Here is a 23,900-nt window from a genome sequence, read left to right on the forward strand (position 1 = left end):
TCCAGAGGACATGACATTTGTCCTGGTGTGACATTCTGATTTTTTGAGGAGTTTGCCAAATGAAAGTTTACAGAGGGTTACACAGCCACAAAGAGTTCAAAAGTCACAGCTAGCTTAACATCTCCCTAACGCCTTCGCCACTGGAACTATATAGCATCCCTACAGTGAGTTTCCCACAGTAAGCAATTGCCAGAGTGTCCTATAAAAACCCACATGGAACATGACAGGTCTACCATGTGAGTTTGATTAGTTCCCAGTTCTCTTATAACATGGCCTTCATGCTGTATACCCTTCTGTAAATCCGCATTAAACATTATAATTTATTTTAGAGTCACAAAATCAGGATTTTAGGATGGACTAGGATCTTTGAAATTACAACAAATTTTAAGCATCTTCATTTTTTGTGTGTGAGAAAGTTGGTATGTATAGAAGTCACATTGTCCTTTTTTTTTTAAAATGTCACACAATTATTTATTGGTAGAGTCAAGACTAGATAAAGTTTCTGGCCTTTAAGTACTTTGGTAAATTAGACATAAATCGACCATTTTAGAGGGTCAAATAATGAGAAATGCTGTCTTTAGATTCTTAGCAGTGGTATACTAAGGGCATGGTATGGGGCTTTCTGCCCCGGCTGAATGGTCCTCAAAAGAACTTAAACTAATAAGTAATATTTTCTATGAAGAATATTTTATCACTGACACTGTTTTAAATTGTGGGCATGTTATTGTTTTTATCTAGAGACAAAGCATCCCAATGTGGATGACTCCAATGCCCTGTAATTGGGATGCCACAGGTGAATAATAAACCAGTCATGTCTGTTTAAGTTCCAATACAATAGAGCAGCCCACAACTACTGCTAATTATGAGATTTAGGCCAGAAGGACTGTGAAGATGAGAAGTAAATGGGGTTTGAGCATATACCCTGCCTCTGTTCACTAATGATTTTCTTTCCCCAGAGACATCCAAGTTTAGTTTTTGCCTTATGACTTATAAGAATATCCATACCTAAGACTGAGAGAGTAAATATTTGTTTATTTATAAGCTCATCATCTTACATGTCTTAAGACTATGCCCAATGTGTCCTGGGAGTAGAAGAGTTAAAAATCTTTTTCTTTTCTTTTTTTTTTTTAACTTGACTTCTATTGATTTATTTAGTGTTTGTTATTTGGGATATAAAAACAGAACTGATCAAGTGAAATGATTCAGTTGGGCAGAATACTCACTATTCTAGTAAACCAACTGCATTCTGAAGTTTACAGAGTTTCAACTTCCGAACCAATGGAAATGAGAGTCTAGTAAGAGGAAATAGAGAAAGCTGATTGGCAGGTTCAGGGTGATCAAGATAAATAAAAGGCAGCAGAACATCTGGGAAGATCAATGATCTGTTCATTTAGAGCCAAAACTTCAGTGCTTCTCAAGCAGTGTGTTTTCACCATGAGTGGCTGCCCATTCTTAAGAAATGACTTTGAGTAAGTATTTATCTCTATTCTAAATATGGTTAGGCTCTTAAAAATGTTAAGTATGAACACTTTATTTTCTGAATTTCAAGAACATTGAAAACTGTCACCCTTATTCCCTTGTTAATATGTTTTAAAAAATAGCAATAAGAGAATTTTAATGACTCATATTATTAGTTATTGTGCTTTCTTGAGATCTGTTTATTTCTCATCCCATATTTAATCTGCAGATATGATTTCAGAAAACTATCTTTAGAAGGCAATGAAGAAGACAAATCACAAGCTGGTGTAAATAAAGCCAGCAAAGGAGGACTTATCTATGGGAATTATCTGCATGTAAGTGTCCAAGTATCTTTCAGTGTTTAGTTTCCATTGTTGGGCATATATTTTGTCTAGTTGTTGTTTTTTTCTCTCACTCATCAAATAGTTTTCTGGAACTAATGATATCCATTTCCATATAAATTTATGCTTTCTCAACTTTATTAGAACAACTCAAGAGACTCATATGAAAATCCAGCAGAGAACCCAGAATCTGGGCGAAAGAGTATAAATGATCAGATTAGTGCAGGTAATTGGCAGGCATTGCACAACTTGTATAGATATGACAACTTCGCAAAATCCTAGCCTAGGTAATTACAAATGATTCCAGAAAAATTTCTCTTTTAAATCCCTTTTAAAAAATAGAAATGTTAAAGGCCCTTGCATTGGAGATTATTCTGAGGTATGTTTCAGCTTGTTTGCCTTCTATATTGTTTAAGAAGTGAAATAGAGTTCTGGGTGCCTGCATCTATGGGTTTCTAAGGATAAGCTGATCAAGCATGTTAAAATCTTATTCAAACAGGCTCTTTAGGGAAATAGAATAATGGAAGACACACAGTCAGCTAAGCAACTTGACAAGCTTTTATCATAGTCATTTTAAGAGATACAAAGAACAATGACTTCTCAGTGAGTGTGATAGCATTTGTTATCATGGAATCCTACCAAATATAATATTCTTCAGAAAAAGTAAAAAGCATAAATTCAACATACTGTTTATTTAAAATAAGACTCATTAATTTTTTAAAAGTACATAGAATAGATCCTGAGAATTTGAGAATTTGGGGATTTTTTCAGTATTGTATTCTACTTTGTATAAAAGTTGATAAAAAAAAAACTTTTGCAATTTCAAAATCAGTCACTTTTTTAGTTTTATTGAGCTGTGATTGTTATATAACATTGTGCACAACCTGTTGATTTGATACCTTTATATATTTCTGTATCATTACTGGTGTAACATTTAGCTAACATGCGATTATGTCATACTAGAGGCCTGGTGCATGAAATTCATGCACAGGGCAGGGGTGTGTGTCCCTCAGCCCAGCCTGCACCCTCTCCAATCTGGGATCCCTCTCACAATCCAGGACTGCTGGCTCCCAACCGCTTGCCTGCCTGCCTGCCTGATTGCCCCCAACTGCCCTTTCCTGCTGGCCTGGTCACCCCTAACTGCCCTCCTCTGCAGGCCTGCCCCCCCCCCCCCAAAAAAAAAAAACTGCCTCCCCTGCAGGCCTGATCGCCCACAACTGCTCTTCCCTGCTGGCCATCTTGTGGTTGGCCATCTTGTTTTCACATGGGGGTGGCCATCTTTGACCACATGAGGCGGCCATCTTGTGTGTTGGGGTTATGGTCAATTTGCATATTACCTCATATTAGATGGACTAGAGGCCCAGTGCATGAACATTCATGCACTGGAGGGGGGTCCCTCAGTCCGGCCTGCCCCCTCTCACAGTCCAGGAGCCCTCAGGGCTGGAGGTGACCCAGTGATCAGGAGAAGGCAATGACCCCATCACACCTCTGCTGCTGCCACTGATGGCAGCACGAGCCTTGGCCAGCCCTGGTTGTCTGAGCCTCGGGAGGCCCTGGCTGTCTGAGCCTCGGGTGGCCCTGGGCGGCTGGGGGGCTGACGGGAATGGGGGACTCTGGAGGCAGGTGTTCGGCAAGGCCAGGCCCATCTGGGGGCAGGCCTGGCCTTGCCATATGCCTGCTGCCCCAGCAGGCAGAGGGGACTCGGAGCTGCCATCTTGTGGCTGTGGGCACCACCATCTTTGAGGGCGGGGCAGTCAATTAGCATATTCCCTCCTTATTGGCTGTGGGTGCTGCCATCTTTGCCATGGTGTGAGGATCAATTAACATATTCCCTCTTTATTAGATAGGATCATTGCCATTTTTTGGTGTGTGGTAAGAACATTTAAGATCTACTCTTTTAGTATCTTTCATATATATAATACGGTGTTATTAATGTAATCACTGTGTTATACATTAGATCCCCATTACTCATTTATCTTATAGCTGGAAGTTTGTATAAAATCAGGTGTTTATTTATTTATTTTTTTGTTTAAAGTTGGAAAAAATTTTGAATGCACAGGAGCTTCAAAGTGAACTAAGAGGAAATAAAATCCATGATGAACACCTTTTCATCATAACTCATCAAGGTAAGTTGCACAAAAGTTTGGACAATAACTATTCCACAGGTATTTCCCATCAATAATGAGGAGAGCACCAATTCTTTTAACTGTAAAATGGTGAAAGATCAAGGAATCACATTTGTTAGAAATGCTCAACAATGTTTTACTGTCAGATCAGTTCTCATAGGACTTCCTGGGATTTGTAAGTCTTCTTTATGTTACTTCCCTGCTAGTTGGATCAGGTTGAACTTTGAGCTTTGTCCTATGTCCAAGGAAACATTTATCTTGGAATTGAAAAATAATTTTTAAGTAAGATGTTACTAGGTTTTCAACTTGGAGGTTAAAAAAAAATTCTTTCAAGAAATAGAGCACTCAAATTTATTGTGACTTCACATACTCCCATATAAATCTGGTACTTAATAAAAATGTAAATTTTGTTGAAAATGTGTGTTTAATCTTTTCAGACTTAAAACCTCTGGGCAGTGTTTTATATCCTTTTTTTATGTTTCAGGAATACTTTTCCTTGATTAAATATTTTTTGTCTTTTTCTGCTTTTGAAATGAGCCCCCAGTTACAAAATGTCAAACTGCATTGATCCAGTACAGAGATGCTCACAGTAAGGACAGATAGCAGCAGCAGGTGGCAAGAGGTGGGAAGTGATTGAAGCTGTGGCTACAAACCTTCACAGGAAACTAAAACTATCTGACAGGTTGTGCCCTGATTTTAGCACAGGTTAGACTAGTCACTACCTTGGTGGGTAGCCTCAGTATATTTGGGTTCAGATTTTACACTTCCTTCCATTTAAGAGGCACTGATTTGAACTGATGGCACTGGACCAGTCTAGATGTATTGAGAGACTTCAGCAGCTCTTCACTTCAGTGATTGCATTTGTTTGGCATATCCTGGCTGATACTAAGCTTAGTCAAGATCCAAATGCCACTAGTGAGCATCAGAGATTGACACAGCATGTCCTGTCCGCCCTTTCACAATTCTCTTTACAATAGTTGTTTTACAACTTGCTGGCAACAGTGTCAGCAATTAAATGGCATTCCTTAATCTGAAACTGAAGTTCATTTTCATTGCGAGTATCCTTTCATGTTGCAAGAAAGACCTGGAGCTCTCTTTTGCCATCTTCTATAGAAAGACGTTGCGTGGGATGAGGCAGCTTAACTAGGAGACATCAATATTGTTTTGCACAGTCACCTGCAGGTCACTCAGAGGCTCTGTATTCATGACTGGGCCTGTTACTGAAAGGCAGGGAGACATCAGTGCTCTGGTCTGGAATCATTGGTGTCCGGATGGCCAGAGGAGAGCTGGGGACAACACCAAAGCTGTTCTCGTTAAACTAGATTGCAGTCTCATGTGCTGTAGAGCTCTGTTGGTGAAGATCATTTCCCAATAGATGTGTCCTTGGTGATGTGTACATGTTTCAGAAATCTCCAAGCCAAGTTTAGCCTCTAGTTCAGGCAGCCAAACAGCCTTAGGAGTCAGCAGGTGCCATGCCAATCCCAGCCAAACAGCCTTAGGAGCCAGCAGGCGCCATGCTAATCCCTGTAGAGAGTTCAAATACAGTAAAACCTTGATATAATGAAATAATTCCAGCAAGGGGTAGTCCGTTAAAGCTGAAAGTCTGTTTTATAATGAAGTAGTTTTCTGAATGTTAAAAATTTGACAAATTAGTTAGCTTACCTGTTTTTACTTATGTAGACACTAGAGACCTGGTGCATGAAATTCATGCATGGGTGAGGTCCCTAGGCCTGGCCAGTGATCAGGGCTTATAGGGGCCATCTCACCCAGTCCCAATCGGGGCTGGCCTGATTGGCTGTGGGAACTCACTGACCACCAGAGGGCAGCTCCTGTGTTGAGCGTCTGCCCCCTGGCAGTCATGTGTGTCATAGTGACTGGTCAACTGGTCGTTCTGGTTGTTCGGTTGTAATGACCTCATATATATATATATATATATATATATATATATATATATATATATTTGTGGAATTAAAATTAATTATATATGAAAAGTTTAATTTCAAAGAAAAGTTTTCTCTATGTGTTACTGTAATTTGAAATGTATACTGAATAGATCTAGTAAATGTGTGCATTCATCAATCACTGAGTAAACAAATGCACAGGACTGGGGAGTGGCTGAGCACATGTGGGAACATCTGCCGCAGATGTTAAATTGCTGCAGAAAATCACATCAGGTGATAACATAACCAATCATCATGCCTGACGGGGTGTGATCATGTGTTAGTCATTCAGTGAACATTATTTATAAGCGGTGACTCTTGGATTTCAATATGTAGACTATAGTTTTAGATATGCAATATTTATTTATGTCTGCAAAATTACTACAGGTTTTTTCCCCAAAATATGGCCTATTCACTAAAATTTGTTAAAAATAACAATGGATTAATAACAAAAAAAAACACCTGTTAATTTAACTATAAGCAAATCTTGGCTAAAAGCATTTAAAAAATAACAGAGTAGTAATTTTTTCATATGACATACAGGCTGAAAATTTTGTCTGTTAAATCTGAAGTCCAGTCTGTTCTATTGAGGTCTGCAAAATTGAGGATTTACTGTAGATCATTGAGACCACTTGCTGATCATAGCAGGAGTAGGTGAAGGAGCAAAGGTTGCAGGCACTGATGATGGAATAAAGGATTGTCCCACTAGACTCTCTAGCCCTCTTCCCAAGAGACCCACTGCTCCCACCTGCATGGAGAATATCTGTGGCACATTGACTGGGAGGTAGAGTTCAAGGTTTATACGATGCCCTAGAAGAACACCTTGAGAGGGAATAACTGGAGGCAGGTCCAGGTTAGTGGCTGTAGTGGTAAACATGAGCAGTAGTTTTTCATGTAGGAGTCCGTGACTTTGAGAGTTTAGAAAGTCTCTGAACTCTGAAATTGTGTGCAAAACTTTGTGAATGTGTCTTAAAGAGGTCTGTGACCCCAAAATATTAAGATTTACTCTAAAATTGTTGGTGTCCTAATACTGTCCTCTGATTGTCCAGGACCCAATGACCCAAGCTAGTCATTGGTCCATTTCTAGACATGTTTTCTTTGCTTACCAGTTCTTTGTGTTTTTTTCCGCAAATGGTTGTTTGCTTCATTGACTGGCTAAAATGATTCACTCCTTTGAGTAAAAAGTAAAAACAGAAACTAATTTACGTAATTTGTATTGGTGGCTTATCCAAAGACAAGCTCAATAGGGGGGAAATCATGGCAGGATAGCACAAATTTGGAATCAGAAAATTGTTTAGAATCCCATCTCTACTGTTCTAAATTGGCTGTTATAAATTGAGAAAGCTTGGCCAGGTCCCTTAACCAGTAACTCTTTCCATTTCCCCATATGTAAAATGGAGAAAGTTGTTGTATTTTATCAATCATAGAGTTCTTGTGAAGATGAAATGAGGTAATGCACATTGAGCACTTAGCCTAAGATATAGCACATTATAAACATACAGCAAATGGTAGCTATCATTATCTGAAGAGGGAGCCCTTCCCTTCCTTCTTCAGTTACAAAACATAATCAGTGAATCATGGGGCAAACCACAGAAAGCTAAACCTAAAATGAGAAAAATTTAACACCAAATGGTGGTTACATAAACTGATCAAGGAAATATCTGCTTTGCACCTTGTCCAACTAAGAAAATTAAATTCCAATAGTATCCTGAAATGTGATTTAAAATATAATTTGATTCCCCTAATTAGTGCAGAAACATAGCCTTGCAGCCATACGATAGCACCAGGCAGAATACACTAGAGATCTCTAAGATTATTGGTTTTCTATGCTCAGCTAATAACTCCATTGGTTATTAAATTCATTTATTCATGAAATGATCACCTGGGTTTATCTTATGCCAACACTGTGCTAGATACTAAGGGAAATAGATGAATAAGAGAAAGTTTTAGATTTAGACTGTTCATAAACTTGTCATCCTCACAGTTTTCTAAGCCCCTGGAAACTAATGTCTTGTCATATTCATCAGTTTAGTAAATACTGATATTTCAGTTTATAGGTGAAGTTGAGTGTCACTTTTGCTTCTCTGCATACCTCCATCTTCCAAGGGGACTGTAGAATTAGATCATGTGCTATATCCTAAAAAGACTTCAATAGACTTAAAAAGACTTTGTTGAGAGAAATCAGTATAATAATATTAACAACTACAAAGCATATTGATAATATGCATAGCATATTAAAACAGTCAATAAATTGAGGCTATTATACATTTATCACTAATATTTTGTTGTAGCATAAAATAAGGCTATATGGGTATTTCTTGATTTTTAAATTATATTTTTATTTCTTTCAATGTGTTAACCATGTCTTTTATATAATTATGGTCAAAGAGGCTCCCAAAACTTTTCAACTGACAATGTGTTTTTTTCATTGCAGCTTATGAACTCTGGTTTAAGCAAATCCTCTGGGAATTAGATTCTGTTTGTGAGATCTTTCAGAATGGCCATGTGAGTTGTTATATCATAATATTGGTTCCAGGCTATTTTTGGAGAATGTAAAAAATATTACTAATGAGGAAAAATTTAACATCAAATGGTGGTTATTACTTACTGAAAAAAAATTTTCCCCCCAGTGGACAAGAGCTTAGTCATATTTTCCCAATGCCATTGCTACCCTAGAGCTTCACATTTCATTCAAGTTCCTTTCAAATTTCAGTTCCAAGCCCCTTGCAGTATTTAGAACTCACTTATTATTAATTTTTCTTGCCACTGAGAATAGTTGTTTTAGCTGATGGTAGAATAGCTGGCAATCTACCTTTAATGAATAAGTACCTGAGTTGTATTTCTAATGAATATTTGCTGTGGGAAGATAGGAACAATAATGAAGAAAGTGAACAGGAAAAGGTAAAAAAAAAATAGTAGCAGGAGAAAGAAACAAAGAAAAGAGTGCTAACAGTGGCACCGCCGGTGACAGCAGAGCCTGAACTGTGTTCTCCTGCCTCCTGCCCTGTTCCCTGCTCCCACCAGCCTCCCAGGCACAGGGCATAGCCTTAAGCACTCAGAGGGGCTGGGGAAAGAGAGCAATCAGACACAAACAAACCTCTTCTATATGTGCTTACAATTTCCTTTTATGTCATTGGCAACTTTGTCCCTCAGTAAAGAGCAGATTTATTCTGGTGTTGCTTCATCCTCACCCAGAAGTTGCCATGCTTACCTTTTTTCCTTGAAGCAAACATAGAAACTTGCTTTAAAATGAGTGGATGTTGATCTCCAGAATTTACTTCTAACTTGCCTTCATGTAATTTTCTATTTTAAAAAATTGATTTCAGAGAGGAAGGGAGAGGGAGAGAAAGAAACATCAATAATAAGAGAGAATCATTGATCGGCTGCCTCCCGCATGCCCCACACTGGGGATCAAACCCGCAACCTAGGCATGTGCCCTGACCTGGAATCCAACTGAGATCTCCTGGTTCATAGGTGGATGCTCAACCACTGAGCCATGCTGGCTGGGCTGTGATTTTCTATTTTTAAAGAAAGATATGTGATTCTGATTTTGCAGACATTCCTTGCAAACAATTCAGTTACCATTAGTTCACTATCCACAGAATTATACTTCCAATGTTCCTTTCTGAAGTAAAGATAAAGTTCATAGGAATGTACTATTGTTTGTAGTCTATTTTGTAATTTCTAAACATCAGAATTGATTTCTCAGTGTCTCATTTCTTAATCATCAGGTCAGGGATGAAAGGAATATGCTTAAGATTGTTACGCGAATGCATCGAGTGGTGGTGATCCTTAAACTACTGGTAGAGCAGTTTTCTATCCTGGAAACGATGACAGCCTTGGATTTCAATGACTTCAGGTGTGCACCTGTGGCTATGTGGGGTTCACCTTCTCACTCTGGTGGGGTAAAGGAGGGCATGTGTGTTGTGTGCGATGAGGAGCCTGTCTTACACTGTCACTATCAGCACTTGGGAGTCTTAATCACAACGAATCTGAGAAGTTATTAAAAACATTTCATCACTCGTTTTTACATACAAACATAATATGATTAATTAATTTCAACTCATCATTGTACCCTGTTTTTATCCAAAAATAATTTTAGACCACTTATCAAAATGGCTAAAGTGGCTGATATAATGCATATAACAAATTTTGTAAAAACTAAAAGCTAAAAATAAAAGAGAAACAGGAGTGATAAAGAACAATGTTAGAAAAAACATCAGAATAAGTCATGGATTCAATTATAAATTTTCTACATTTTCAGGCAGCCAAAGCTATATATATATATATATATATATACACACACACACACACACACACACACACACACACGTATATGCATATGCATGTATATATGTATACATATATATGTATGTATATACAACATACATACATATATGTTCAGAAAAAAGCTTTCATCATACCAAATTTAAAAGTAGATTTTCCTAGAACATAAGGTGCATTTGATAATGTAATATATAGTCCAACATGTTTGACATTCAAAGAAATGTAGCAAAATTCCTTTGTGGTGGATTAAAAAATTCAAGTCTTAGTACCAATTGGTGAAAGACACTTACAAAAGTGTAAGATGTTGTATAGCTGTGTAGGGTAGGAGTAATAACATTTTGATTGCCTTTTTTTTTGTCCTAGGCAACATCCCCTGTATTTTACTTACAGTATGTCATTGGTGCTCATAATAATAATAGGTAGTGACATCAATGATAGAATATAAGTTTTAGACAATGGACTACTACTCAGCTGTAAATAAAAGGAAATTTTACCCATTGTGACATCATGGATGGACCCGGAGAGCATTATGCTAAGTGAAATAAGCCACTCAGAGAAAGACAAATACCATATGATTTCACTCACATGTAGAATCTAATGAAAAAAAACAAGCTAACAAACAAAATAGAAACAGACTCATAGATACAGAGAATAGGCTGACAGCTGTCAGAGGGAGCAAGTAGGGGGGCTGGGTGAAAAAGTTAAATGGATTAAGAAAAATAAAAGCCTCATAGACACACACACAGTATAAGTTTTAGGAGGGATTGAATAATATTTATAAATTACAGTCTTTTAGCACTATTGAAAAAATATATTGTTCAATGCCCACCTGTTTTCATTTTTTTTTTTAAATATATTTTATTGATTTTTTACAGAGAAGAAGGGAGAGGGATAGAGAGTTAGAAACATCAATGAGAGAGATCGATCAGCTGCCTCCTGCACGCCCCCCTACTGGGGATGTGCCCGCAACCAGGGTACATGCCCTTGACCGGAATCAAACCCGGGACCCTTGAGTCCGCAGGCCGACGCTCTATCCACTGAGCCAAACCGGTTCGGCCACCTGTTTTCATTTTAAGAAGACATTTAGTATACACACATACACGTATATGTGTATATGTATTTCTGCGTGTATACATACATATGACACTTTACAAACTATACAAACATTTCAACTTTAAATTGGTTGACAGATACCAACAATGATGTTTAGGTAGCTCATTTTCCTTATTTCAGTAATGTCCAAACCATAGGTCCAATTCTAGGCAGCTGTGTTTGTGTTCTTGATGATATCTAAGAGAGTAAAACTGTGATTTACAATGTCAACACATTTCTCTCTGTTTCTTCTCTCCCTCATTTATTCTCAAAGAGAGTACTTATCTCCAGCATCAGGCTTCCAGAGTTTACAGTTCCGACTATTAGAAAACAAGTTGGGTATTTTTCAGAGTTTAAGAGTCCCTTACAACAGGAGACATTATCGTGATAACTTCAAAGGAGAAGAAAATGAACTGCTACTGAAGTCGGAGCAGGAAAAAACACTTTTGCAACTAGTGGAGGTACATGCTCAAATGCTATTTCTAAGATCTACATACATCTTTTTAATTTAGCTTCTGCTAGATAAGAATTGTACAACTAGTGTCAAAGTTTGGTCACGTTAATTGTAAATAAAAACAATTTATAAAATGCTTAAATTTATAAATTTAACTAATTAAAGTATTTAAATATTAAGAACTTTCTTGAGAATTTTAGAAACATTATATATAATAAAAAAATTGTGCACTGGCCGGGGGTGGGGGGGTCCCTCAGCCCAGCTTGCCCCCTCTCACAGTCCAGAAGCCCTCAGAGGATGTCTTACTGATGGCTTAGGCCCACTCCCCACTGGCTGCAGACTGACCTCCCTCTGCTGGAGGCAACCAGGCTGATCAGGGGAAGGCACCACCCCCATCACCCCACTGTTGCTGCCACTGCCGGCCGCTGCAGCTGCCAAGGTGTTTTCATCAACACGGACTCCAGTCCCTTCACCACGAAAAAATAATAACTTTCTTTAGGCATTTTCAAGATGTCTCTTTCATAGGATATGACATTTCTTTCTTTTTCTTTTTTTTTGTCCTCACGTGAGGATATTTTCCCATTGATTTTTAGAGAGCATGGAAGAGAGAGGGAAAGACTGAGCGAAACATCAATGTGAGAGGCTCACTTCAATTGGTTGCCTCCTACATGAGCCCTGACCTGGGCCCCAGCCAGGGAGTTGCCTGCAACCTAGGTACATGCCCTTGATCAGAATCAAACCTGGCCCCCCTGCGGGTTTGTGTCCACTCTGCTCCAGCCCCAACAGCCCAGCGCCACGACCGTTAGGCTGGGGCTGGGGGCCGGCACCCCTGCAGGTTGTTCTCTCTGGTCTGGGGCCAGGCACAGGCCACCCTGTCTGTTGTTCTCTCAGGCTCCGGGGCAGCACCAGGCCCCTCCTCCTGAGCTGGTCATGACCGTTACAGCGTCCTGGCCTAATTTGCATATTACCTTTATATATATATATATATATATATATATATATATATATATATATATATATATATTTAGAGAGAGAGAGAGAGAGAGGAGAGAGAGAGAGAGAACAGCTTATAAAGATAGAAATAGAAAGAATCAGAAAGCTAATTTCAAACCCAAATGAGAACCCACAGGGTTGTATGAATTAGGTTTTATTTCTGATTAAAAAGTCTTGTGGAATATTAAAATAATTGATTAGTAAGTGTATTTCCAAGTTGCTAATTATACCATGCTCCTGCATTTAGAAGAGATCATATATTATACATGTTTTAATTCCTTCAGATCTTAATAATAAAGTACTTTGAGAATAAACCAGACACTTCATTAAAACAATATTTACATATGTTCATAGATTTATAGAAAAAATTGGGATTTTTTTAATATTTATTTTTAAACATATATGTGTACAAATATATATTATTGATTTCAGAGAAGAATGGAAGGGAAAGAGAGAGAGAGATAGAAACATCAATGATGAGAGAGAATCATTGATTGGCTGCTTCCTGCACACCCCCTACTGGGAATGGAGCCTGCAACCCTGACATGTGCCATGATGGGGAATCGAAACATAACCTCCAGATTCATAGGTCGATGCTCAACCACTGAGCCGCTCCAGCCAGTCATAGTTCTTAATAAATAAAGATTAAACAGCAGTAATATGATTTTATTAAAAAGTAAGAAATGGAATAGAATATATTTCTATTTTTAAGTGAAGAAATTGAAGGGAAAGAAAATGTTTACACACAAAAAGTACCTTATTATATATGTTTCTCAAAACCATGAAAATATTCTGTTTCAGGTTCATAAATATTAGTTTAATGTATCTCACCTATTTAAAATTTTACAATATATTAACTTAAAAATAATGTTTACTTAAGGCATGGCTGGAAAGAACACCAGGTTTAGAGAAACATGGATTTAACTTCTGGGAAAAGTTGGAAAAAAATATTGTTAAAGGCCTGGAAGAAGAATTCAGTATGATTCAGGTATTTATGATGCCTTAAGTAAATATAAGTTTACTACAGAAAAATGTATTGAAAATTTTATTTTAATAATTATCCACTTACCTCTTAAACTTACATTTTTTATTTTTCTTTCATAAAAGCATATACTTAGAATATGTTATGGATTTAATTTTATTTAGATACAGTAAAAATTAAATTAAGAATTTCATTATAAGCAAGAGTTTCTTTGATAAATAGATGAGGTTAATATACCTTTTTTATTTCGATTGAACATTTCAAGATTATGACTAATTCTACACAGAAGTAGGCTCACAAAGGCCCAGTTCTTCCTATTGGTTCTCAGACAATGTCAAGTTTCTCACTTAAGAAAATATTGTTGATTTCTTGATTCCACATTTCCTTCAAATTACAGGCCTTTCTTCCTTTTTTCATGACTAAATTTCTTGAGGGAGTTGTCTAATTCTATGTCTTGAGAGGCTTTATCAGTAGTGCTTAATGTCTTGAAGTCACACTGCATGTGTTCAAGTTCCACCTGCACTTCTTAATTGTGTGACATTGAAGGTCTTTGACTTCTCTTTGCTTCACTTTCATCATTGATACAATAGAAAATAAGAGTATCTACCTCATAGGATTATTATGAGCATTAAATTAGGTTAATAGTTGTAAAGTGTTTTTAGAACAGTAGTTAGTATAATTATTCCTTTATTTCTCATCCAAACTTCAACTCAATCCAGTCTGTCTTCTTGTCCCATCATTCACAAATAACCTCCGTGTACATAAATCCAATGGCCATTTTTTATCTTCACTTATCTTGAGCTAACAGTGACGTTCAGTACGAATGGTTATTTAACTCTTTTTTGAACATTCCCCCACCCTCTTGGATTTGGTACACAATATTTTAACTTCTTCTAAATGTCTAATTTCTCTGCCTCCATTACTGGCTCATTAGACAAGTAAATGGTGGGATTTCCCAACTCATTGGCTTATAGCCTTTGTGTCCTTTGTCTATATTATTTCACTACATTAACTCATTTATACCCACTGCTTCTATAGCTTCTTATACACCAGTGATTCTCAAACAAATACCTCTCGTGTAGATATCCTCTTAAATTTCAGATCATATACTTAACACCTTAATTTATATTTCCTCCTAGTCCTCTCAAACATACACTGATTAAAAGAAAAAAAAATTCCCTTTCATCCACTCCTGTATCTACTTGCTCTTCTCCAAGTTTTTCTCCTAGTGTGTCAAGTCAGACTGGTACTATTGGTCCTTGATAACTCCCTCTTCCTCAACTGACTTCATCAAGCTATCACCAATTGCTATTGGTTTAACTTTCTAAATAGTTCTCAAGTATCTCTCTTTGATCTACCGCCACCCATCAAGTGCAGACTGCCATTGTTTTTCACTTAGACTAAAGTCATATTCTCTCCACTATTTGACAAGGCTTACAATATGGCTCCATTCCAATTTATTGTCTACACTGCAGTTTGAGTAATCTTTTCAAAATGCAAATCTAGGCACATTTGACCTCTGCATAAAACACTTTGATGTTTTCCCATTGCTTTCAGCATAACAATAAAAATCCTTAATATAATCTTCAAGGCATTTTTTGATCTTCTGGGCCATACTGAATTTCCTTTAGGCTGAATTTAGTTCTTTGAGTTTACCACCAGTCTTTTTATGTTATTTTCTGGGTTTGGAGTATTCTTCCCCAGGTAATTCCTTTTCATTCTTTGCTCTTGGCTCAAGGAAAACTTCTTCAGGAAGGCCTTTTCTGACCCCCTTACAACTATGCTATCATGGCACTATACTGCTTCTGTATACCACTATGGCATGGGACACTCCTGAGTGTTCAACATTTAATGTTCAGGTGATTATTTGTTCTACATCTTATTCCAACCACATAATATGTTGCATAAGGTCATGGGACTCAATTTTTGCTCACTATTTTGTTTATCACCTGTGCATGACATTTACTAAAAAAAGGAATATGTAATTGGCAATAGTGTGCATACAACTTTTTAACAGTTTGATTCTTCTGAGGACTTGAAGATAATTGGGTTAACTAATTTTTGCTTCAGCTTAATTAATTGACTTATAGATAGAGCATGTGCTGTAGGCAGAAAAATAAGAATTTTCTTAAACAAATAAATTTATATGAAAAGAATAAAATGTGTAAAATATATCTAAGAAATTATATTTATAAGGTATAATACTGAATATAGAATTTCAGTAGCATTAATAGTTTTCCCGACTAGGAATCATTAATTTTCCTGAGTGTAATAACCTTACTGTGATAAATAATTTTTGTCAACTATTTGAACATATTGACCACTTGTATCCAGTTATACCCACCTGAGCCCAGGAGTCATGATCTTTATTAAGATAATGTTTAAGATTGATAAATCAGTTAAATTGAACTTAAAGGATAGAACCGGTGACTATGAGGAAGACCCCTTCTCGTAAGCCATGGTTTCCAAGTTGTACTATTAGACGAAATGGTAAATATCCCCAGTACACCTTTTCTGCACCTGGCAAGTCTTCTTCTCTAGGCAATGTTTTCTGAAATTAGAATCTATTCTCTGTTGTGGGAATATTAATGAAGAATTTTCTCCAAAGGCTAAAAACGAATCAGAGGAAAAGGAGGAACAAATGGCTGAATTTCACAAACAAAAAGAGGTGTTACTCTTATTATTTGACGAGAAACGCCATGAGCATCTTCTTAGTAAAGGTAGGTAATTTTATTCTTAAGGATTGTTTCTTGGCACTGTACTATTATGGCATCCAGTGATGGCGAACCTATGACACGCATGTCAGAGATGACACGTGAAATCATCTTTTTGGTTGATTTTTCTTTGTTAAGTGGCATTAAAATATATAAAATACATATCAAAAATATAAATCTTTGTTTTACTATGGTTGCAAATATCAAAAAATTTCTATATGTGACACGGCACCAGAGTTAAGTTAGGGTTTTTCAAAATGCTGACGCGCCGAGCTCAAAAGGTTCGCCATCACTGATGGCATCAAAGATCAAATTCCACTTGGGGAAATAAAATGAAAATTGATATTCTACTCTTAGAAACAAACATTGGTTAGTGTTATCTATGAGAACATTATATTAACAGTTTTACATGACCATTTTATCTCAAACACATTGGTAGAAACTGTCATGATATGTCAAATATGAGGGATACCAAGGTACATGGAAAATGGCTTCTCAAGTAGTTCAAAGCCATATATATATATATGTAGATATTCCCAAAAATGTATACAAATTTTGAATAATTATAAAGTCAGTGTTATTAGAGCATACAGGTCATTTTCAAAATTTAAAAGAATCCACAGAAATGAATCATTTTCTGTCAATGCCTGTTTTCAAATTGATGACCATTCTGGCCCAAGCACTGCTGATAACTCGAAGCAATGGAATCCCAAACATCAAAAATCATTTTGTTTGGTATTTGGTTGCCCTCAATTTGTCAACTGTTGCTGGTACTGTACTGTAAACTTTATCTTGTATGTATCTCCATTAAAAAAATACCTAGTGGAACATTAGGATAAATTTTTTTGTGTTCAAAGCTTAGTCTGGTTTCACCCATTAGTTCAAATAATTTAAAATTGAAAAGGGGTGAAAATTAAATGTTATCAGCTATTAAAATTTTTTGAACGTCCTATATATACTAGTATTTCAGTCTGCCTTTTAAAATGCAATATTAAAACAATGTTTTATGTGATATTTTCCAAATTTCAAGCTAAGGGATAAAATTTTAAATTAAAACTTACATTGCTTTCTAAAAACATATAACAATTATTTAAGGTGATGGTGCCAAATTAATATGACTACCCTAAATGACCTATTAAATTAAAACTTGCTATTTATTTTGCAGGTGAAAGACGACTCTCATACAGAGCACTTCAGGGGGCCTTGATGATATATTTTTACAGGTAAAAGCAAATTAGAAGAGAAACAGAAGTTAAAATTGAGGATTGGCTATAGATAATGTATCAAATATAAAGCTTATACATTTCAATCATAGTTCTATTAAGTTATTTTGTTTTGATGGAAAGCTTAGAAAATAATTAATTGTGAGCGTTTCATGAAGTTTTCTTTCCTTTAAATAGTAAAAGCTTAACTTTTTCTCTGTAGTTGGTTAAAAAAATACCCTCTCAAATTAATAAAAAATTCTTTTTATAATTTTATAATGTGACTAGAGGCCTGAGGCAGGAAATTCGTATATTTGAGGGGCAGGTCCCTCAGCCCGGCCTGTGCCCTCTTGCAGTCCTGGAGCCATTGGGGGATGTTCAACTGCTGGCTTAGGCCCACTGCCCGTGGGGAGCAGGCCTAAGCCAGGAGTCGGACATCCTTAGTGCTACTGCAGAGGCAGGAGAGGCTTCCGCCACTACTGTTGTGCCCACCAGCAGTGAGCTCAGCTTCTGGCTGAGTGGCACTTCCCCTGTGGGAGCACACTGACCACCAGGGGACAGCTCCTGCATTGAGTGTCTGCTTTCTGGTGGTCAGTACATGTCATAGTGTCTGGTCGACCTGCTGTTTGGTCAATTTGCATATTAGCCTGTTATTATATAGGATATTAAATGTCCAAAAAGACCACGGTACAATCTGCCTGAAAAATTTAGTCATGAAAAGTGTTCCATCATTAAACAATGTTGTAGAATTATTCCTGTTTTATAAAAAAAAATTGTAAAGTGGAAACACCTTGTAAACTGTTGTTCTGCTTATTCAACAATTTCAAGTAAAATTAACTTCACTGTTTAATACATTTGCAGTGTTCTTTAAATGTCCACATACTCCTGCATATGTATGAAGGCCTCATCTTCATGTTTCATGAATTAAATGAGTCAGAACAATAGATAGCACACTAGCAAAAATGCCTATGTTTACTGGATGTATTATTTACTTGTATTTATTTAAATTGTAATCCTCTCCAATCTCTCTTCAGAATAATAACATAAACAAAATCTTTTGACTCTTTTCCTAAACTCTTACTAAATGTATGCCACTCAAGTTTATGTATATTAAGCAAAAAATATATTGAGTTGCCCTAACTGGTTTGGCTCAGTGGATAGAGCGTTGGCCTGCGGACTCAAGGGTCCCAGGTTCAATTCCGGCCAAGGGCATGTACCTTGGTTGCAGGCACATCCCCAGTAGGGGGTGTGCAGGAGGCAGCTGATTGATATTTCTCTCTCATCAATGTTTCTAACTCCCTATCCCTCTCCCTTCCTGTCTGTAAAAAATCAATAAAATATATTAAAAAATATATATATATTGAGTTAGTTTAAGGATTGGATGAAGAGAATATATACATTACATATTATATATACATATATATGTGTATATACATATGCAGTATTTATTTTGTTTTTTAATATCTTTGTCTGGAAAAAGTTTTTACTCTATTAGCTGGTAAATCTGAGCTAGGGTATCTGACTGCCTTTTAATGAGATTCGATATTAGGTGTGACTCTGGCTGAGATATATATATATATATATATAGCATGGAATATTCTAGACTCTTTAAACAAATGCTGTAAATTGAGGGGTAGTATCCCCATTTTTGAGATGAAGAAATAAGACTGATTGGGTAATCCAGAGATGATGGCACAATTCCGAAGAGCAAAGTTGATATCTGTTTCCAGGGCCAACAGATGATAAAAGCCATGCACTTCCTAACACACTGGATTTGCTTGAATATATTCCTTTGTTTTATTTCTCCTTTAGGGAAGAACCTCGATTCCAGGTCGCTTTCCAGTTGCTGACTTCTCTTATGGAAATAGACACACTCATGACCAAATGGAGATGTAAGTCCTCCCCCTCCCCTCCTTGCCCCAGTTCCACCCCTATAACTCTTCTCCCCTGATCTGGTTCCTTTACTCCTTTTCTCCTGTCCGCCCTCTTTCTTCTTCTTTTTTTTTAAAAATATATTTTATTGATTTTTTACAGAGAGGAGGGGAGAGGGATAGTTAGAAACATCAATGAGAGAGAAACATTGATCAGCTGCCTCTTGCACGCCCCCTACTGGGGATGTGCCCGCAACCAAGGTACATGCCCTTGACTGGAATCGAACCTGGGACCCTTGAGTCCGCAGGCCGACGCTCTATCCGCTGAGCCAAACCAGTCAGGGTCGCCCTCTTTCTTGCTCTCTCTTTTCTTCCATCTTTTGTGTGAGTTTCTTTTCTTTTTTTCTTTTTTTTAATCAGCTTGACAATTATCCTCCCCGAGGGTCTATTCATCCAATGCACAAATGGAACAGTACCTAGAGCCCACAGTAACGTTGGGAGCCCATTAAGATATTTTATTTGGCCTGGGAATACCAGGTGCTGTAGGCTTTTAAAAAAGATATTTTATTTGATAATCAGAAGGAAAAAATAAACTTTAGGTCCAAGGAAAATTTTTAAATATATAATAGTAATTTATTTATTTTTATGACAATACAATTCAAAAATATAAGAAACCCAGAGAAGCAAAATAACCAGAGCTCATTAAAATTGAGCTATGGCCCCACTCTTTCCTATGCTGTTTATAGGCTAAATGTAAATATGGATGGAGTCAAGTGGGGTGCTGAACCAAGTGGGGTTCCAGGCAACCTGCTGGCCTCATGAGGCTCTCACAGGTGAACCTTCCATATGGCTAAGTGATAAGGGGTGAGCCTTTTTCTCAGAAGCAATAATCATTATCAACTCCTGGTTTTAGAAAAATATTCACGGAGTTAATTTGTGTGTTTGCCTAGATAACCACGTGTGCCTGGTGCACAGAATGCTGGGCACCAAAGCTGGCACTGGTGGGTCTTCAGGCTACCAGTACCTGCGCTCAACAGTAAGGTAAGATGGGGGAAACGCACCTTCTTATCTTGGTGGAAATCACCAAGGTTTTGTTTCTCCATGTATATGTGGCATTATCTAGGAAAAGTCATTTATACTTGCTCTTGTCTGCGGACAACACATTTGTAGTGAGATTAAGACATTCCTATTAGAACTTTTGGAGATCATTGTATAAATTCTTAGTTCTGGAAGTTTATTATTTTCATCTTGTGATGAACAGGGTCATGGTACCAATGCCTGTGAGGGCATGAAAGAGTCAATACAGGTAGAAAATGTCAACTCATTCTGGCTCCAGTTTGGACTAGATTAAAATAGTTATCATTAAGTCCACTAATGTACTCATGGTGAGATCAGAGATCCAGCTGAAAATATAGTTTCTTATTTCCTGATAGGACTCTATATTATAGCATGAAAACTACTTCTATCTACTCCAGGGAGTGCCTTTTTCAAATTTTTACAAGAAAAGGGTCAATGTTTACTGAGCATTTAAAACATGGTAGAGATATTTCTAGGATATTTGTGTTCTTATTTTATTTAATATTCACAGCCTTATAGATGGAAGGATACATAGATGTATCCGAAAACTGAGAAACTTACAAGCCCTTTGAGAAAAGATAATCGGATCAAGAACATGTTAGATAGTCCCCTTTAGTCTCCAAAATTCCTTACAGTGTATTGCTTCCATTCCTAATTGTACCACCAGATTGGCTAAGTTATAAAATGCACAGGTTCAATTTTTCATCATTTTTATACTTCCACTCTCCCTGGGAAGAAACTCTAGGTTGAATGATTTAGAAAATTCATTGGTATAAATTTTCACAACCATTATATATTTTTTCTCTTTCCCGGAATAAGTTCTGTAAATATCTAAGAAAACATGATTGTGCAAAATGAGCACACCCATCAGTGGTGGGAATAATTAATGCTAATTAACAGCATCTCTAGTGTGTCATTATCTCATCAAACCTTCACAAAGGCCTGGCCAGAGGCAAGGATTGTAGTTTTTATGTTAGAGAGTTAGAAACCAAGACATGAGGTGTAGGCAACTCGTCCAAGGTTGTGGGAGTTGCAAGTGACGGAACAGAATTTGAACCCAAATTTGACTTCAAAAGCAAATGCTCTTCCACTGTAAAACGGCAGCAGTTAAAATCGTTAACTAACGCAAAAGCAATATTTAGTGTCAAGAATACTCTGTTGGACACATTATAAATCTAAGATGGCATTTCGGTTTATAAATTCATTTATGTCAGTTAGTTGGCAGCTACTTTTCAAGTGGGAAATATTCTCTAATGAATGACTAAAAACTCTGGATGCTTTAATTTTATTATTTTGCATACTGTTCTTTAAAAGTTCGACATGAGACAATAATAAGGCTAGGTTTTAATTTGAACCAGCCTGGTCGGATCAATAATATGGTCTATATGGGCATGAACTTTGGATACAAAATAAAAAATGGGGCAATCTTAATACTAATAGCACTTAATATAATATATACAATATGTAATATTAAATATAATACTGAATGCTAGTTATTCATGGCAAAATATTGTATGCGAAATAAAATTAAAATTTTAAAATATTTCATTTCAACAAATCTAAAACATCTGTCTATGTTTTTCCAGTGACAGGTACAAGGTATTTGTAGATTTATTTAATCTTTCAACATTTCTGATTCCCCGACACTGGATACCGAAGATGAACCCAATTACTCGTAAATTTCTTTACACGACTGAATATTGTGACAGCTCTTACTTCAGCAGTGAAGAATCAGATTAAAATTATCTGCAAAGTCTATGAAGAGCACTGATTTCTGTGGGGTTTTTCCTATGCATGTTCATGAATACACAGACTTCTAAGATAATATATGTATATATGTAGTAAAGCACTGTGGTGCTCTGATTCAACCCTGGAAAGAATTTTATTTCATTTATTTGAATGTTTAAGATGTTTAGGAGAAGACTAAGCATTTCTGTGATGATACAAAACACTAAGAAATGAATTCAGTGACACTGTTACATTGTACATATGGTCTTTTCCTATTAAAAAATGTATTTGTCCTCTGACGCTCACCTTAATGTAACCATTTAAACCTAATCATTATCTCATTGTTCCATATTTTATAAGCTTGTAAACTTCAGCTATTTAAAATATTTAATGGAATAAAATGTGTCATTCTATATAAACTTATTCAATAAAAATTTTTGAGTAATAAAAATTATTCTTTCTGTAATATATTAGTTTGAAAACATTGCTTGTATTTATTAGGACACTTGGCGAGCAACCGGAATCTATGTGAAGCTTGTCCAAAGGGCATTCACTGGACAGTCCCTCCACTAGCGTAAAGAACTAGAGGAGCTGGTGGAGCTCTAAGGCCACAGGGGTGGAGCCAGTTCCTCAAGTACTTTCTTCCTGGAACACTCTGAGGATCCTGTGTGTCTCATCTCTTCTCTGTAGGTGCTGGCTTTATTGTTCCCTGATGACAGGTTGGGTCTCAATCCTAGCATCTCTCTACTCCCACTCTTCTCAGAGTGACTGTATCCAAAGTCACCCGTGGCTGTGGTCTGGGAGGTACAGTCTACTCCAGTGCACAGTAGGTTTGAGGTAGGGATGAGAGTTCCCTCAAGTGAAGAATGCTCTTTCCAGGAGAAAGAAAGGGGAGGTAAACAGACTAAACAATGACCCAGTTCATTGCCAGTAACTATTAGACTAAGCGTTTGGATAAGACATGAGTTTTAGTCCTTTTTTTTCTAGCTTGCTCTGGATATTGGCAACATTTCATTGAATTTTTCTATGAGGGGAGTACAAAATATTATCAAAGAAATCTAAAATGTCCAACTTTGACCTAGGGTAGCAAGTTCTTGTTGGAATTGAACTATTCTTTAGTCTCAATTACACATTTTTTTCTTATAAAAGATCATATTGCTTTTTCCTACAAGGGCATGTGTGTATGCACACACATGTACATAGCACCTGGTGGTAGTTAAGCTGGGGAAAAAAAAGAGATGAGTAACATGGTAGCTAAATCAGCAAATTCTGTCTCTGCCATTTATTAACTAACTACTTTGCTGCAAATACTAGGTTAAGCCCGTTTCCTATCTATTTTTAATGGAGATAAAATTCTCATAATTTGTGCTTTTTTTCATAAAGTAATGAATATATTAATATTCATTAATATATTAATAGGTGTTCTGTCACCAAGATACCTTGGATCTTGGAATCAATGCTATTTGTCAAGGTTTATTCCTTTAACAGACTAAATACCTCAATTTAATTATTTTCATCTATATTTCTTGGTGTTACAAAGCTAAATAGTTTTTTTCCAAAGGATATATTAGTAATTCTTAATGTACATATCAACACAATTTGCAATGCCAGTTTCTACCCTTGTCTCCATTCAAA

The 23,900-nt window shown here is 36.7% G+C and overlaps 1 protein-coding gene across 1 annotated transcript; it reads left to right on the forward strand.

Annotated features, from left to right (window-relative positions):
- Positions 1-1,377: 1,377 nt before the first annotated feature.
- TDO2 (tryptophan 2,3-dioxygenase) lies at positions 1,378-22,277 on the forward strand (the record flags this gene model as incomplete). The annotated part of the gene is made up of 12 exons (XM_081092342.1): positions 1,378-1,469; positions 1,688-1,793; positions 3,835-3,925; positions 8,300-8,370; positions 9,597-9,724; positions 11,519-11,705; positions 13,572-13,679; positions 16,282-16,393; positions 17,553-17,610; positions 19,402-19,481; positions 20,411-20,501; positions 22,124-22,277. 12 exons carry the CDS (start codon positions 1,378-1,380, stop codon positions 22,275-22,277), a joined length of 1,278 nt encoding a protein of 425 aa, XP_080948468.1.
- Between the last annotated feature and the right edge of the window lie 1,623 nt (positions 22,278-23,900).

Source organism: Myotis nattereri (genome assembly GCF_964212035.1).
Source record: "Myotis nattereri genome assembly, chromosome: 5".
NCBI classification, from domain to species: Eukaryota; Metazoa; Chordata; class Mammalia; order Chiroptera; family Vespertilionidae; genus Myotis; species Myotis nattereri.